The 19,157-nt window shown below is 43.7% G+C and overlaps 1 protein-coding gene across 1 annotated transcript in view; it reads right to left on the reverse strand.

Annotated features, from left to right (window-relative positions):
* SUN1 (Sad1 and UNC84 domain containing 1) overlaps positions 1–19,157 on the reverse strand; it is a 135,659-nt gene that overhangs the window by 18,109 nt on the left and 98,393 nt on the right. Inside the window, exons 14-19 of the mRNA XM_082260650.1 lie at positions 16,478–16,711; positions 9,791–9,865; positions 9,615–9,655; positions 8,852–8,993; positions 2,767–3,012; positions 2,039–2,123 (exon numbers count right to left, since the gene is read on the reverse strand). Of these exons, the coding sequence (XP_082116776.1) occupies positions 2,039–2,123; positions 2,767–3,012; positions 8,852–8,993; positions 9,615–9,655; positions 9,791–9,865; positions 16,478–16,711 (823 nt within the window). The remainder of the gene's footprint in view (positions 1–2,038; positions 2,124–2,766; positions 3,013–8,851; positions 8,994–9,614; positions 9,656–9,790; positions 9,866–16,477; positions 16,712–19,157) is intronic.

The following is a 19,157-nucleotide window of genomic DNA, read 5'->3' on the forward strand; positions in this document are numbered from 1 at the left end:
CTTACTACAAAATTACGAGAGATAAGAAAGCTGATCCATTGGCTCAAATTGTACCTGAGAATACTCTATAAGAGAAGTCCTCTTTGATTGGATGAGGGGGATTGTGATGTCACTACCCTACTTCTCCACCTCGTCTAATCAGAGAAGGCTTTGCAATCAATCAATCTGAAGAGTGCAAAGCGTTCTCTGAATGGTGCATGTGCAGAGAACGACTCCCTGCAGAGCAACTGCTTAATGCAGGACTTGGAGAATCTCCAGGATCAGAGTAGAAGCAGTGGCTACTAGAGTGGTTCTCTGTCTCCACAGGAATCAGTCAGGTATGACATATGCATACTTACATTGATCCAAGCTAGACCAATGTAACTATGCAAAATGAAAAAAAAGCCATACCTAAAATTGAACTTTAAGGTCCTGTTCCTATCTGAGCAGCACCACATGATTCTGCCCATATTTCTGGATCACGTTAAAAATGTGCGCTCGGGTGCAATGGTACCCCAAACACGCTAAAGAAATAAGCATTGGGTGACAAACTTAAAAAAAGCACAAAAATGCTCTATGCAAAAACAGGTAAAAGTCAGCTCCAAAAAAGGGTACAGAAGTTGCTTTGGTGCATTTGTGCGGGATTCCCACAACTAAAGCTAACATGTTTTGATGCAGAGGAAAGTTTTTTTTTTTTTTTTTATGTAAACAGGTTTGCAAAATAGATCATGCAAACTGCTAGTGGAATGGAAATTAAATTATTCCGCATTTTTAAACTTAGTTGATTATAAAACTACACATGACTTAACAGCAAGTATCAAACAGATGTGAGCACAATAAACAAACACAGCCAACTTCCCCTCCAATGTAAATTTAGACTTCGTATTATCAGTACCAAATTATGACTCATGTGACATTTTGCCTTATTATAGGCACAAAAAAACAAACAAAAAAAAGAAAAAAAAAAAAAAAACCATAAGTACTCCATTAATAGACTACTACAATTTTTTTTGTAACACTTAAAAGTGGAACTAAACGCAACACCTACAGAAAACTGCAATTAGGCAACTCTTCACTGCAGAGGATGCATACAATGTCTCTTCTGCAATAATACACCCTTACCTGCCTGTTCCTGGTTTTCTGTTGAACGTACACTGAGCTGCGCATGCGCAGCTCTGCATGCATCGCCGACGATCTCTGGCTGTGCTGGTCTGACTCCTGCACGTGATGTCAACCCCCACCAGCCCATCAAGGTGCAGCTGGGATGTAACCACAGCAAACATTGCTGGAAGGTGAAGGAGAGTATACTGGGGAGTTTAGTTCCACTAAAAACTTTTTTTCTTGGAGAAAAAGGGTTTCTAAAAGTGTAGGTAAATCCTTAAACTTCTCTTGCTTGGTCTCATCTGGGCTGAAACGTACTATTGACCTTCTTCATATCTGCTAAAAAAAATTTGTGCAGAAATATATGTTTTGTATTTTGAAAATAAATACTTGCTGATCCTGCCAGAAACCCAGTGAACAGATAACTTCCTGAAGTGAACTGACAATGCTGCACTCTGATCTCAAATAATGTTATCAACCTTGCTCAGTTCTGCCAGAGGTGCACTACAAAACATTTACCATGTTAACCTCCATACAGTAGAATGAGTGAGCATTTTCACCGTTGGATTTGAGTATTACTGGCATGACTGGCCATGTTGAAGAACCCATTTCTAAGAACCAGTAAAGCAGTATTAAATTACATGGGGGGGGGGTTGTTCGATCCACTATCACTACAATCTATAAAACATACAGAAAAAAAAAAAAAAGGTAATATCAGTGTATTCACAACGCAAGGAGGTGAGTAACACAGTATATCCCCAGATTGCATCTGCCACATCACCGAGAAGGCTCATGACAATTGTGGGCATGATTTAGAATGCTAGATTCCCCCAAAAATGATGGGAAATCTCACAGGACCTAAATATGTGAAAGCCCTGTACAGAAGGTTCATTTAAATTATGCCCGGAGAACACAGTCACCTATCTAAACCAATTTAATATGATAAACCAAAACTTGCCTCCAGATTCCAGTGCAAAATCCACCATGCCAGTACGATCTTGAGCGTAAAGCTTCAATGCATTATTCACTAGAACACGTGCATCCTTGAAATGGAAGGGGGGAAAAAAAAATAAATAGTGAGTCGTTTCTACCTAGGTTTTGTATAACTACAGGAGTAAAGATGTGTGGGATTTACTGGTACTTTTTTGCCAGCAACAATATACCAATGTCAGGCAACACACAAGGTCTCAACATTAAAATAAACATATCTGTTGTGCATCCTCACTTGCTACTCCCCCCCCCCCCCCCTTACAATCTGCAATCCCCAACAAGCTTTTGGAAAAACTTCACTGGCACAACTAAAACAACCCAAACCAGCCATAGTACAGTGAAGGATTGTGTTAATCACTCTCCTCCATTCACAAAAAGCCTTGCATTCTTTTCACAGGATGTTCAGAATGGACAGGTAGTGGTGGTAAACGTCAGAATCTTTTGTCATCCATTTACAGAACCCCTTGTATTCTGTGAAAAGAATACAAGATTTCTGTAAAGGGACAGGGGGAGAGCGAACAACATTATCTTTCACTGTACTGCATTCAGCACATCACTCGCAGCACTGGAAGGAATTTGGTGAAACCCATTTGTACATAAAGCAGCAATCATACTGTCCAAAAAATCATTTTTTCCTGACCACTTAACATACGATGGGATTCAGGTAACAAAAAAAAAAAAAAAAAATCCACCTACCTCCTCTGTAATACCAGATAAACTTCCAGTTACCGCCCTTTCCACCACTTTAGCTGTTGGCACCTTCTTTGTGATGGAGATCTGGTGAGTGATATTCTTCAAGATCTGGAATTCTAGTTTTTGCAGTCTGGTACCAAGATCTACATTACGAACATAGTTTGCGGAAAGCCACTGTAGCAGAGATTCTGGCAGATCTGCCTGACTTCCGAACATCATTTGTACAGATTCTCTAACTCTGGCATCCACCTAAAAGAGAAAATGGTTTATACAAAGTTGCCATAACCTTTACCTGAACGCCAGGCAAACAGTAAACATACAGTTGAAATGTGTGTGAAACGTTTTACTAAAGTAATGCAGACCTGTCCAGGAGCCATCTGCTACCCTTTACCAGCAGTTACTTTTGCAGCCTGCCAGTCTTCTATTCTCTAATGTAAACACACAGCAAGCTCTCTGGGAAAGGGGAATTGGAGTGAGCACTGCTGTGGAGGTAAGTAGTTTAACAAATTCAGTGCTTCTGCTTTGAACGGATGATGATTTGCTCCATATTTCATGCAACTACAAAGGTCATGGAAGACTTGTTTTAAATGTGTTAAGACTAAATGCTTTAATGTCCATAGCCTGGCTACAGGCTACTAAATGCTTTAATGTCCATAGCCTGGCTACAGGCTACATTGAAATGAAACAAGTGAACCTGACCTAGATAAAACTTTAGACTAACGGGTATCTGCAAAGACCACAAGATATCTATGGTGACGATAGACCATGGACACCATTCTATATGGTTAGGTCTACTTTGACATGGTTACATTAGAAACAATTTTTGCCAGGTCAGATAAAGCCCTAATAATGGGCTGTATGATTTATCAGTTGCTTTACAAGTAGTTTGCCCCTTGAAAGATCAGGTAAAATGTAAAATCTGTTCACAGAATGGAATTTTCAAAGAAAGGGAATCACACGCCGAAAAAACTATTTCAATGGCACCACGTCCCGATTTGCCTACTTCTCAGAGTGGTCTTGAAAAAGTGGCATTACAATAAAGACATAAAAATGTCGCAAGCAACACTTCCTGCCTTTCACCTGGTGACCCTGCCACAAGTAACACTTCCTGCCTTTCAGCTGGTGACCCTGCCACAAGTAACACTTCCCGCCTTTCACCTGGTGACCCTGCCGCAAGTAACACTTCCCGTCTTTCACCTGGTGACCCTGCCACAAGTAACACTTCCGGTCTTTCACCTGGTGACCCTGCCACAAGTAACACTTCCGGTCTTTCACCTGGTGACCCTGCCACAAGTAACACTTCCTGCCTTTCACCTGGTGACCCTGCCACAAGTAACACTTCCTGCCTTTCACCTGGTGACCCTGCCACAAGTAACACTTCCTGCCTTTCACCTGGTGACCCTGCCACAAGTAACACTTCCTGCCTTTCACCTGGTGACCCTGCCACAAGTAACACTTCCTGCCTTTCACCTGGTGACCCTGCCACAAGTAACACTTCCTGCCTTTCACCCGGTGACCCTGCCACAAGTAACACTTCCTGCCTTTCACCTGGTGACCCTGCCACAAGTAACACTTCCTGCCTTTTACCTGGTGACCCTGCCACAAGTAACACTTCCTGTCTTTCACCTGGTGACCCTGCCACAAGTAACACTTCCTGTTTTATGTCGCTTCCACTCTACGGAGGAGCAAGACACCAATGGGGTAGGTTTAGATGCACTAGCAGACTAAGATGGACTTGAGTAACGAATTAAAGATGAACTCAAGCGAACACTTTTTAGGCAGCTATAGCAACAGCTATTTTTCCTTTTGGGATAAAAGTTTTACATACATTAAAACAGACCCTTGTAAATCATCCCTGTCAGTGTGTGTGTGTAATGGATTCTCTCAAAAAACTAACTGCCACTTTTGCTGGACAGCTTGAGCTGTAAATAAAGCTAGAAAATAATAGACTTGATGGCCAGATCACCAGGTAAAAAAAAAAAAAAAGCCTAAAAAGAAAAAACGAAATGTAACCACAACATCTAAGAATTAGTAAGCTACAACAAATTACATTTTTATTTTGGGGTTCAATACGGCTTTAAAGCTTTTTTTAGATTAAAAAAAAAAATTGATAAACTTTATGCAAAAAAACCTCCCCTAGCAAAAAAACAAAATAAAAAAAAAAAACAAAGCCAGAAGACTGCACTGTTAAAAAGGACCATAATGGAGAGCCTCTGGGGTCTTCATAAACCAGCTTAAGAATTGAATACACAATAAGAAAATACAAAAGCCTTTATTAATCTCAAAAATGGCCACGACAATAACGCAAACAGAAACCACCCTTCATCCCAATAAAAAAAAGACAATTTTGTCTAAAAACATTGTCGTTCCCATTTTTTTTAAGTTTAATTTTTATTATTTTTCTTCTGTCAAACATGGTATACTTACCTGCTCTGTGCAGATGGTTTTGGTCCGGTTTTGCAGAGCAGTCCCGATCCTCTTCTCCTGGGTTCCCCTCCAGCACTCCAGGCTCCTCAACTTCGGCAAGTGCCCCCATGGAAAGCCACGGTCCATGGGGGTACTCATGCGGGCTCACTCCCGAACCGCCCTGTCTGCATCCATTGACACAGAACAGGTGGCTCTGCGCCCATGCTTGGAAAAGCATTTTATTGATAGCGGATATGAGCCAATGGCTCCTGCTGCTATCAATCTGCCCAATGATGATGGAGACTGCAGCGGGAGCCACCAATCTCGTGCACATCACTGGATTGGATCAGGCTCTAGTAAGAATAAAAGGAGGGGAAGGGGGGGGGGGGGCAGGAGATTCTGTAACACAGAAGGTTTTTACCTTTATGCATAGAGGGCATAAAGGTGAAAAACCTTAAGACTTTAGAACCACTTTAACTGATGCAATGGAAGTCTCCCACTTTTTATTTAAAGCTACTGGCAAACAGTGAGACACCATTAACACCACCTTCCAAGCATAAATACCCTGGGACCCCCTGCATATTCTTACTGAGCTAACCAGATGACAAACGCACTGCTAAAAACAATTAAAAAGGAACACTTTGAAAACACATCAGGTCTCAATGGGGAAAAATATCATGCTGGATATCCATACTGATCTGGACTGAGTAATGTGTTAGGAACAAAAGGATGCCACATCATTTGATGGAAATTAAATTTATCAACCTACAGTGGGCTGAATTCAAAGACACCCCGAAAATCAAAGTGAAAAAATGATGCAGCAGGCTTGTCCATTTTGCTGAAATTTCATTGCAGCAACTCAAAATGGTACTCAGTTTGTATGGCTCCCACACACTTGTATGCATGCCTGACAACATTGGGGCTTGCTCCTAATTTGACGACAGATGGTGTCCTGGGGTATTTTCCTCCCAGATCTGGACCAGGGCATCACTGAGCTCCTTAACAGACTGAGGTGCAACCTGGCGGTGTCGGATGGACCAAAACAATGTCCCAGAGGTGTTTATTAGATTTCAGTCGAGCGTGGGGGCCATTCAATGGTATCAACTCCTTCATTCTCCAGGAACTGGCTGCATACTCTCGCCACATGAGCCGGGCATTGCTGTGCCCCAGGAAGAATCCAGGACCCACTGCACCAGAGCAGAGTCTGACAATGGGTCCAAGGAATTCACCCCAATACCTAATGGCAGTCAGGGTGCCATTGTCTAACTTGTAGAGGTCTGTGTGTCCCTCCATGGATATGCCTTCCTAGATCATCACTGACCCACCACCAAAACCAGTCATGCTAAATGATGCTACAGGCAGCATAACGTTCTCCATGGCTTCTCCAGACCCTTTCAAGTCTCTCACATGCGCTAAGGGTAGCCAGTTCTGGTGTTCATTGACAAATGTCAATCAGGCTCCACAGTGTCGGGCAGTGAGCACAGGGCTCACTAGAGGACGTCGGGCCCTCAGGCCACCCTCATGAAGTCTGTTTCTGATTGTTTTGTCAGAGACATTCACACCAGTGGCCTGCTGGAGGTCATTTTGTAGGGCACTGGCAGTGCTCATCCTGTTCCTCCTTACACAAAGGAGCAGCTACCGGTCCTGCTGATGGGTTAAGGACTTTCTACAGCCCTGTCCAGCTCTCCTAGAGTAACTACCTGTCTCCTGGAATCTCCTCCATGCTCTTGAGGCTTGCTGTGTCTCCCAGCACAACCTTTTGGCAATGGCAGGTATTGATGTGCTATCATGGAGGAGTTGGACTGCCTGTGTAGGGTCCAGATATCCCCTCATGCTACAGATTGGGATACTGACCCTAGCCAAATGCATAACTAGTGAAAAACAGTAGGAAAAAAAATAACAGTGACCTCCACCTGTAAAAGCATTTTTTTGGGGATCATCTCATTGTTGCCCATCTAGTGTACCTGTAATTTCAATAAATTGAAATGATTAACAACCCCCTCTGCCACTTAACTGACCAGATCAATATCAAAGGAGTTTGACTTCATGCTATATTTTGATTAAAAAAAGTGTTCCTTTAATTTTTTTTGAGCAGTGCAAATCCTGGAGATACCTGCCTATATTTTAGTCTCTTATTTGTGACACACAAATGGCTGTCCTCTAGTCCACTGAGCTTTGAAGGAGAGAAGAGAGTCAAACTTCTCTTAGCAAAGAGAATTTAAAAACTGTGGAGACACTTGAGTTCCCCTGGGGTGCTTGAATATGGGACACCATTTGCCCTGGGTCAACAACATGCAGTGCCATGGTGCGAGTTGGCTGCCAGCACCATAACCACCAATGTAGCTGCACAGTATCCGGTCTGAACCATGGCAACGCATAATACGGATTCCAGGGTAGGCGGTATTCAGGGCCTCCCACAGCATTTTAGCAGTTTTCAAGGCAGCTGTGTATCGTCCCATGCTCAAGTTTTTTTTTTCATTTATATTAAGCAACATTTACGCCAAGGATGCCACAAGATTGTGTGTACTTTCTGAAGGGTGCTGTGGCTGAAAAAAGGTCAAGAAACACGTTGTAGGCTACTGAAGACTGCCTACGCTTTGTACGGTCTTGATATCCCTATAGAAAAAATGTACACGATTAATAAATGTGGAATAAAAACGGCATGAAGGTCTATGGTGTGCAGCTCAAACTCTACAAGGAATATGTTGAAAATGTGCGTGGAGGAAGGGATGGCACTACATTGGTTGAGGTGACCTAGACTACCACATTGGGAAGTACATGAGGGGGTGTACAATGGATCACATTATGATTGGCTACTTATGGAGTTTACAAAAAAAAAGGAAAAAGAAGGTTTTAACTGTAGTTGTGATTTAAAAAGGACAATATACTAAATCCTGTCGCTCAGAGTTTGGTGGCTACACTTTAGAGCAGTGGTCCTCAACCCTGGTACTCAGGGCCCACTAACAGGCCAGGTTTGCAAGATAACAAATAAATCCCAGGGGATATAATTTGCTGCTCAGGGATTGCAGTACTCTAGTCTGCATCTCCCCAAGGTAATACTTAAAATCTGGCCTGTTAGTGGGCCCTGAGGACCGGAGTTGAGGACCAGTGCTTTAGAGCACACCTCAAAACCCATACAACCAAATATCACCTTGCCTTGTATAATAACTACTAAGGGCTCTTTCGAACTGGCATTTATTGTTTCCAGATGACATCTCCTGCGTTCCTCAGAGTCCTTTTTCCTGCATTTACATGTTCTTTAAAGTAGGTTTAGCTGCATGTAGCCACATTTAGGGTCTCTTATCAGATCGTGGACACTGCATTGTATTTTTGATAAACACAGCTAGACTGATTGCAGATGTGAATGTTAGCATTGTAAAAGCATAACCTGCACGTAAATGCATATAAATGCAGGTTTGATATCAGTGTGAATGAGGCCAAAGACTGAGCAAAAAGCAATTAAAGTAAAGAAACTAATAGTAAATATCAATCATCTTTTAACAGTCCAACCACACTAAACTGCAGAAATCTGGTTGTCTTCAGAGGCAACGCATCTTTGAACTTGAATGCAATCTAGTCAGACTGCATTTAGAATTTATTGGATTTAATTTTGAAAAGACTGTGTATACTACCCCAAAGGCATTAATATAGAAAATGTTTATTTGATGCTGTAGTTTGTTACCTTGTGAAGAACACAGTCGGGTAGATCACAACTAGACTTCGCCGTCTGTCCTTTAAGGAAGTCTTCTTTATATTCTGCAAATTCTTTTTCCAGACTTTCAATCCTTGTCCGTAGTAAACTTTGATTTTGAATTTCACCTTCACTGCACAAGCATAATGAACATTTTACAGAACAAAAAGAGGAAAAGAAGCTGTAATGGCATATCCTGCTAAACTATATTCCCATAGTCTTCAAAATTAGTGAAGATCGTGAAATATTGCTGTTTTATCATACAAAGCATAACATATCTATACAGAAATCACTACAAAATATACCCTCATCATAGAACCCATTATCTAAAACATCAAGCCTTATTCTGCATATCAGAAACTATACCCACAAATATTGTAACCATGCTGATTATTATTACCTTAATGTAATCGGTCAGATAAGCAGGCTTTACATACTTTCTCGGCTTTACAGTCGGCTAGCACCTTCTTAAACTGTAGGAAGACTCAATGTTCAAACTTGCCCTCCATAATAAAATCTAACGCTACTAAAAATTCTAACATGCCAAACAAAAGCTGCTCTATTTTTTTCCCTGAACTGCTCATAAGTTATTGAATAGTTGTGAGAAAGGTCAAAAAGGCACACACCAGCTATCAGCAGCCATCAATCACAGCTAGAAGATTTATTCTGAGGTGTCATCACAATTCAGTCTTATAAATGGCTAATCTCATGCAAAGGAAAGCGTAGTGTATGTAAAACGGGTTAAAAATATTACCTAGCATTTTTCTCTGCATGCTTCCGGTCTTCCTCAATAGCCTACAAGTTCAAGAAAATTGGTGACATGCCAAAAATAAAACCATAAATAGAAAGTCATTAGAAATTGAATGCTTCCTGTTCTCCTTCAGGACGCTCAAAGAAAAGCATTTAGCCTGCAGTATCCAGGCTGCATACCTCTGATAGTTTGGTCAATAAAGCTTCCAAGTGTAGGATGCGAGCTTCATGATTCTTACCGATGGAGTCCTCATCCTAGGATGTGAAGAATTGAAAATGCATGAGAATAACACCTAGCTTCAAAAGAGAATTAAGAAAAGCAAAAATTATTGCATATTTTGTTGGTTAGTGTCATCCTTTTGGGTAAAGAGCTCCCACTCACCAACAACCAAAGGGATAATTAAAAGGTAGAAGTACAATGGGGATATTTTTAGGTTTTCACAGGGTTTAACAGTAAATTTTGGATAAATGGATTTTTGTAAAATCTTACCGTAAAATCCTTTTCTCTTAGCTCATTGACAGACGTAGTCCTCGGTGATACACCACCTTCGGGTTATGTTGCCTCCACAGGAGCAGGACTACACAGGAAATTAAAAAGCTCTGGCCACACCCTAGGGGCAGTCCCAGAGGGTATATCCTCTCTCTCTCTGCCTCAGCAAATCAGTTATGTGAAAAAGCAGTCTTTAGAGATTTTAACCCAACTCAAAAAACAGAGGGGCGGGGACTACGTCTGTCAATGAGCTAAGAGAAAAGGATTTTACGGTAAGATTTTACAAAAATCCATTTTTCTCTAGCGCTCATTGACAGACGTAGTCCTCGGTGATACACCACCTTCGGGACGTCCCAGAGCAGTATCACAACTGAGGGGTGGGAAAATGAAATCAAATCCCAATCTAGAAGGCCCAACCGGTGCCAACTAGAAGTTTACAATGCTCATCCTTAATGATGAGACTCAACAAAAAAAGAGAAAACAATTTTTTTTTTTTTTTTTCAAACAGAAAAAAACCCTCGAGGTAGACCACCGGTCTCCTCAAATTGCGGCCTGCAAAACCTTGCGGCCAAATGAGGCATCCGCCGATGCCGTCACATCAATTTTATAGAATTTTGTAAAGGTATGTACCGACGACCAGGTGGCCGCCTTACATACCTGGACCACTGACGCCTGATGGCGAAAGGCCCAGGAAGTACTGAGCGCTCGAGTGGAGTGCGCCCTAACAGGGAACGGAGGACTCTGACCCTTAATAGAATAAGCCTGTACCACCGTTTGTCTAATCCATTTGGCAATGGTCGCGGCAGATGCAGGCAAACCCTTTCTGGGGCCATCCGTGATCACAAAAAGTGAATCCGTCTTATGGAAAGATTCCGTAGCTTTCAGGTATACCCTGATTGCCCGAACCACATCTAAGGAATGCAACGCATGTTCCTGATGATGCTTGGGCTGAGGACACAAGGAAGGTAGTACAATATCTTCATTCAGATGAAAATCTGAAACCACCTTAGGAAGAAAAGATGGCTTAGGATGAAGTACTACCTTATCCCTATGAATCACTAGGTATGGGGACTGGCATGATAATGCAGCCAGTTCTGACACCCTGCGAGCAGAAGTAATAGCCACCAAGAAGGCCACCTTCTGGGATAAAGTAAGCAAGGGAATCTCCCTGATGTTTTCAAAGGGAGGTTTCTGTAGAACCGACAAAACCAAATTAAGATCCCAGGGCGGTAAGGGCGCGCGGACTGGAGGAGCCAGGTGCCGCACCCCCTAGATGAAATTCCGCACCAAGGATTTGGTAGCTAAAGGCTTCTGAAAGAAGATTGCTAATGCTGAAACTTGACCCTTGATGGTGCTCAAGGCTAGCTTCTGCTCAACCCCTTGTTGCAAAAAGGCCAATATTCGAGTCACCGAATAGGTACGTGGAGGAAATCCTAAAGATTCGCACCACGCAATATAAGTCTTCCATGTGTGATAATAGACTTTGCTGGAAGTCGCTTTCCTTGCTTTAATAAGGGTAGGAATGACTGAAGTAGACAAACCTCTGTCCTTCAGTACTTGGGTCTCAATGGCCAGGCCATTAAACCCAGCGACTGTAAAGCATGATGGTAAATTGGTCCTTGAGACCACAGACACTCCCTGAGATGAAGTTCCCACGGAACGTCTACGACTAACATGTCCAAGTCGGCCAGGCTGGCTTGAGGAGGCCAGCCTAGAATTTCTAGGACCACTGGCGCTGATAGAATCTGAACCAGGCGTCCCTAGAGGTATCTGGCCCCGACCATCCGAGAAAGTCTGGTCGTTTTCTGTTCCCACACATTTATCAGATACCTGATAGTTATCAGGAAAGGTGATCTTTTCTGGTTGAACCTCAGGGACCGAAGTCACCCGACTAGAGGCTACTTGGCCTATCTGGTCAACCAGATCCGATTCCTGTGAGGTATCGGGACTAATCTTAGGAAAAGGTAAAGGAAAAGATCTATTCAGGGAACGGTAACTACCGCTTCCTGTAGTACTTAAATGTTGGAAGGGAAGAATCGCACCGGTAGTAGTGGTTGATGCTCGATCTAATGTCCTGAATACCGGTGAAAACGTCCCCCCACCCTGAAACCGGGTGGGGGCGCACCTTCAGGCTGTGTACTCCTTTGCTTCGGGTTTGGCTGGGTTGGTCCTTTGCTTGTCCGACCAGCCCTTCTTGAACCCTCCTGGAGGAGTCTTGCCTTTCCCGCTAGTACCAGCCGGGCGCCCTTTATGGGCGGTAAAGAAAGGTCCTCGCTTGTTGCGAGGTCCCTTAGCTTTAGCAGCCTGTGGCAAAAAAGTGCTCTTGCCCCCAGTGGCATCCTTGATGATTTCATCTAGGTTGGCCCCAAATAGACGATTCCCCTGAAAAGGGAGATTAGTCAAGGTCTTTTTGGAACCTAGGTCAGCTGACCAGCATTTTAACCACAGCACACGTCTGAGGATCACCGCTGACTTAGATGCATGCCCTAATAAGGGAGTAGTGTCCAAGGCTGCGTCACAGATAAACTGTAGCCCTTGTATAATCTGTTCCATCAAATCAGATGTCTCCTGGGGAATATCTTTTCCCCTAAGATCTTGGCGTACCATTTTCGCCCATTCCGTAAGTGTCTGGGAAACTAGACCAATAACAATTACTGGTCTAAATGCTGACCCTATCAGAGAGAAGATGGTGCGGGACTCTGCTTCCATCTTTCGATCCACCGGATCCTTAAAGGACGAAGTGTCCTCCACTGGAATAACCGTGGCTTTATTCAGCCTGGAAATAGGTGGATCCACCACTGGTGGTACCGTCCATTTCTTAATGATGGATTCCTCAAACGGATAGCGTCTAGCAATACGCTTGGAAATAGTAAAGGTACGTTTAGAATGCTCCCATTCTCCTTTAATCTGATTACCGAAACATTTAGGTACAGGAAAAACCTTCACCGTTTTGATGGGCTTATTAGTACCAAAGGGAATCTCTGTTTCAGTTGCCTCTGCCGGTAAAGCCTCAAGTTTTAAGGTTTCCTGCACTGCCACAACTAGTGCGTCCACCAATGCTTCTTCCTGAATTATAGCAGGAGAAGAAGCGTCCTCCTCACTGTCTGAGGGGGCTTTACCTGGGATAACAGCCCTTGCAGAGGAACCTGCAACTGCAGTGACCATCTCTGAATCAGAGTCAGAGGTGTCAGATAGTATAGGGGTAGGCGGGGGTCGCTTCCTTGACCCCCGTCCCTGACAGGCCGCCTCCACCCGAGCCACCATAGACTCCAAAATTGCTGTAAATGACTCTATACTCTGTGCACCGGCGGGTCCCGTGGCCCCCTCGAGGGAAACAGGTGGGGGAATATGTGTGGCAGGGTCCATGATAATTCCAGTCACTTCCTGGATAATATAAAATTCAAAAATAAAAAACTTTTTTTTTTTTTTTTTTTCAGACCCCCAGCGCCACAAAAGCCCCTTAGTGTTACCTGCTAGGGATCCCTATCGATCGAGAGAGAGAGAGAGATAGACCCCCAGGCTCACCACTTGATGCTCAGAGTTTAACTGCAACAGGTTACAGCGCTGTCTTGACAAACAGGAAGTCTTTTGGCTGGCTGCCCAGGAAGAAAGGAGGCGGCTCCGCCCCTCTGCACGCCTTCCGGCGCCTCCCCCAAGCTCCACGAGGTGTTTGGATCACCTCAAACATGGCCGCCCCCATGCTGGAGACACGAGGCTACGCCAAAATGGCGGCTCGTGCGATCCAGCAAAAAAAATGGCTGCGGCCTGTACTGAATAGCGGTGTGCTGCAGGGCACACAACACTCTCTCTGCATGGGGATATGGCGTGGTTGGCGGTACCGGCCCTGGCGGACCGCATGGCCATTCGGGAGGCCTGCTAATAGCTGGAGATCTGATTAGGAAGGCAGTCTACATGTCCGTGGCTTCTGACTGGTAGGTAGCTTATTCTTAACACCGTAAGATTCCCAGAATGCCACAGATTACATCTTTTTAACATGTATACAATTAGATTGTTAGCTCCCAAACCAAGCCTCCTGGCTTTTTGCACATAAAATCACACTCAAAGTAGGAGGATCTGTGTCATGTTATAGGATAGAGAGGGACTCTATCTTACCATACAGAGAGGGGCCCGCGTTCACCACAAGACCCGTCAGGGGAAAAGGGGGAACATACTACTCACCATACCGGAACCAGGCGGGCACCAACTCCTGACAGTACCCCTCTCCACCGGGGCGGGAGGGCTGTCGACCGATACGGACGCCGTGACTCATGGTCTTTGGCGTTTCAGCGAGACGTTTAACTCGCGTGGACAGTCCTTTAATGGGAATTTGTCGCGGCCGACCCAGCGCGGAGCTATGGCCTGCACGCGCTCGTAGGCTGAACTGGGGTGACCACCGGATCTCAACATCCAGCCCGTCGCCCAGTTCAGCTTTCTTGCTTGAAGATCTCACAGGAACACTGGAGAAAAAAAGCTGTCTAAAAAATGTTTTAAGAAAAAATTCTTGCCAGGACCCAAGATCCCAGCAAGGTATCTAGGTCCTTACTCCTAACTAGACAGAAAATAACTGATTTGCTGAGGCAGAGAGAGAGAGGATATACCCTCTGGGACTGCCCCTAGGGTGTGGCCAGAGCTTTTTAATTTCCTGTCTAGTCCTGCTCCTGTGGAGGCAACATAACCCGAAGGTGGTGTATCACCGAGGACTACGTCTGTCAATGAGCGCTAGAGAAATATATTTTACGTCTTACATGCATTATACTAATTGAAGCGATGTAGAGATTTGCCAATAAATGCAAAGACAAAAAGGCAACAACCGGGACTAATAGCATAAGTGTTTATCAGGGTCAAAAAAAAAAATCATGACAATTTCAGTTAGTTCCCAACTTCCTGTACTGGACTAACAGTGCCTTTGCTGCACTGAAATCCCAAGCTCTACTCTGCTAGACTACGGAGCAGCCAATTCATGTAATAAAGATGAGGAGAATGGGAGGGGTTTTGTAGGCCAGCAAATGAAAACTGGCCAGGGCTGAAAACTCTGCTTGTGATTTCAGTGCCACAGAAATGAAAAAAAAAAACACTGGATTTCAGACAGCACCAGAGATTTTTTTTAAAAAGTAAGAAATCTGCGCCTGGTTTTATACCACAAAATGACAGCGCCACTTAACTGTGAGATACCAGCTAGTGAACAAAATAAATAGACAGCACAAAAAAAAAAAAAATATAACCCCACAAAATAGATAAGATCAAGCATGCAAATAGTGCTAGAATAACCTCCTTAAAGATGTATAAAGAATCATATAGTTTTTGTTACATTCGTTTTAACAATAGACAAAGGGAAAGCGTGCAAATAGTGCTAATACGCATCCTTAAAAATTGCATAAAGGATCATATGGCCTAAATATACATATACAGTACTGTGCATATAAAGAACTGGCGAAACAGCACAAATTCACACATCAGTCTGTGAAAGTCCATAAGTAGTGAACAGTCCTTTAGTGAGGTAAATCAACCATCCAGAAAGTGCACTGCGTGATGCAAATGAAAATGGGATCCACCACCAACAAAACACTTTGCATGCGCCTCTTACCGGATATGTAGGACCATAAATTATAATGGTCATATACGCCCAAAATATAACATGAACAGCTGACTATCTAGCACTATTTGCACTTTATCATCTTTTTTGTATCGTTCGATCCATTTTTAGCATTGCTTAGATTTTGTTTATAATGTACATGTATTGCAGAAATGTACTGAATAGGTTTTATTTTTCCCAAACGTATATTATAAAACTACTTGAGAATCTGCCGCTGGGACCACCCTTATCGGAAAGCCAACTGCCTGCAGTTTAAAAAAATACCAGGGTTATGGCAGCTATCTGCTGCCATAACACCGGTATGTAGGTTTAAAAATGCAGGACGTATATATACATTGGCCGGTAGGCAGGTGGTTAAGACCGCACACCCTCCAGTACAACAGTTAGGTAAAACAACGAAGGCTGGTGTTGGATTTTATTTTAGAGGTTTTCTATGCAGCCATGCAAGTTAGATTTTCTCTTTCTTACAAGTACACCTGCGAATCACATCACAATTAACAATGATCCCCAAAGCCCTGTGCTTGGAAATGCCAACACCAAACAGCTCTGGTGGATACTTGCTCCAGCCAAAAATGGTCTCATATACTTTAGTAACAATTGCTGAGGCTGCCCATAAAGTAATGGGCCAATACTAATGTGTATAAGGAGGGAGGGGGCAGACCAAAGTCAAAGGGCACAGAAGATGGTCATATTTTTCATCAGAGTACCCACAGTTTCTGAATTATACTTTACAAACCACCCAATACGTTTGTGTTAACATTTTAGTGAAGTGTACAATGCTCACCATAGATTTTTCATGCAAGTCCAATTTTATTTTGGCAAAACGCTCATCGAGAAGGCTGGCGATTACACTTGACGTGTGACCTTGGTCACTCATCTTTCCCATCTGTTCTTGAATATCCACAACCAGAACTTTCAGCTTCTTGTAATCTTCCAAATGATGATTATGATGGGCAGTCATTAACCCAAAGTTTTTTTCCAGTTCCTTCATTCGAGCATCAAACTGAAGATTCAGTTCCTGAAAGGTTTACAGATTTTTAGATAACCATTGACTAAACGATGTAGGTCCCTGATCCTCACCACAAAAGGCAAAGAAAAACTGAAATGTCAAAGCAATTTTCTATAATGAGCTTAATTTAACAAAAACCGGTTAGCAATACAATTTCAAATAAACCTGTAAAATAGAATATATATATATATATATATAGTTACATTAAAAATGTCATTCAGTTCTAGTTTACTTTTTTTTTCCCCTTTTCTACTACTTATTTTTATCCTTTGTTGCACTTCAAACTACTAAAAGGCAAATAGTCTGCACAGCAAGTGTACTGCAAGTGCAGTTGCGCTAGATCTGAGGGGAAGCTCTGCTGATTCCTGTCACCCAATCATGTGCAATAAAAAAAAAACAGATTTTTTGACTTACCGTAAAATCCTTTTCTCTTAAAGCTCATTGACAGACGCAGGACTCGTATTTTGATATCAGTAGGGTATTTCTGTCCCCTACAGGAGTAGGATACTAGGCAGAAAAAAAAGTTCTAGCTACACCTATGGGCAGTCCCAGGGGGTATACCCTGTTTCTGCCATAGGAGGTCAGTTTTGTATCAAAGCCGAGTCAGAGAAACCACACCAACCTATCTCAAAATAGAGGGGGGGGTACAGCATCTGTCAATGAGCTTAAGAGAAAAGGATTTTACGATAAGTCAAAAATCCATTTTTCTCTGTCGCTCATTGACAGACGCAGGACTCATATCTTTATATCAGTAGGGACGTCCCAAAGCAGTGCCATAATTGAGGGGTGGGAAAGCAGAAAGAAAAAAAAAAAAAAAAGTCCACAAGGCTAAAACATAGCCAACCAGGAAACATAGGACTCATCGGAACGAGAAGAGGAGACCCACCTGAAAACAAACAGAACCCCCAAGGTAGACCAAGGCTCCCCTCAAACAGCAGCCAGCAAAACATTCGCACAAAAGAGGCAGCCGCAGATGCCAGCACATCAACCTTAAAAAACTTTGTAAAGCTATGAATAGACAACCAGGTAGCCGCCTTGCAAACCTGAAGTACAGATGACTGATGGCGAAAAGCCCAGGAAGCACCAAGTGCCAGAGTAGAGTGCGCCTTAACAGGGAAAGGAGGAACCTGACCCTTAATCGAATAAGCCTGCACCACCGTCTGCCTGATCCATCCGGAAATAGTTGCAGCAGACGCAGGCAACCCTTTTCTAGGGCCATCCGTGATCACAAAGAGCGAATCTGACTTACGAAAAGTCAGTAGTTGTCAGGTACACCCTGACTGCCCGAACCACATCCAAAGTGTGCAGTGCAAATTCCTTAGGACGGCTTGGTTTAGGACACAAGGAAGGCAACATGATAGTCATTTAAGTGAAAACTGCAAACCACCTTCGGGAATGAAGGACGGATGGATCTGGACGAAGAACCACTTTATCTCTATGAACCCCCAGATAGGGGGGGGGGGGGGAACGACAGCACAACGCAGTCAGTTCTGACACCCTGCGCGGAGAAGTTATAGCCACCAAGAAGGCCACCTTTTGGGACAAGGTAAGCAGGGGAATCTCCTAAATTTTGCACCAGGGAATGAGTGGCCAGTGGCCTTTGGAAGAAAATTGCCAAGGCCGAGACCTGACCCTTGATAGTACTCAAAGCCAGCTTCTGCTCAACTCCTCATTGAAGGAAGGCCAAGATCCAAGCCACCGAGTAAGAACGTGGAGGAACCCCAAGGGACTCTAACCACGCAATATACGACTTCCACGTACGATGCTAGATCTTCCTAGAAGTCGCTTTCCTCGCTTTAAGCAGAGTAGGAATAACTGAAGCAGACAATCCCCTGTCCTTCAGCACCTGGCTTTCAACAGCCAAGCTGTCCAAGCCAGCAACAGTAAAGCAGGATGGAAGATTGGCCCCTGAGACAGTAGATCCTCCCTGAGAGGAAGTCTCCATGGAGCGTATGCGACTAGCCTGACCAAGTCGGCATACCAGGCTAGACGAGGCCAATCCGAAGCCACAAGAATGACTGGAATTCCTGCCGCCTCTATCCTGCGAAGAAGTCTCAGTAGCAACTTGAGAGGAAAGGCATACAGCAGCTGATACTGACCCCACGGGGCCACCAGCATGTCTGTGGCGTCTGGCAGAGGATCCCGGGAGCGGACTACAAACCTCTGAACTTTCCTGTTGAACCGGGACACCAACAGATCCACATCTGGAGTGCCCCAATGAAGGCACAGCTGGTGAAACACCTCTGGATGGAGAGACCATTCCCCTTGATCCAAGGTCTGTTGGGTGAGGAAATCCGCCTGCCAATTTTCCCACTCCTGAAATATGAACTAATTGTCCAGGGAATTAGGATTCCTGTTCCATTTGAGAAGGATGTCCTTCTGGAGGGTCCTCGTATGAAATTGAGCGAAAGGTACCGCCTTGAACGATGCCACCATCAATCCCAGAACTCTCATA

The sequence above is a fragment of the Pelophylax lessonae genome, assembly GCF_965119305.1.
Source record: "Pelophylax lessonae genome assembly, chromosome: 6".
NCBI classification, from domain to species: domain Eukaryota; kingdom Metazoa; phylum Chordata; class Amphibia; order Anura; family Ranidae; genus Pelophylax; species Pelophylax lessonae.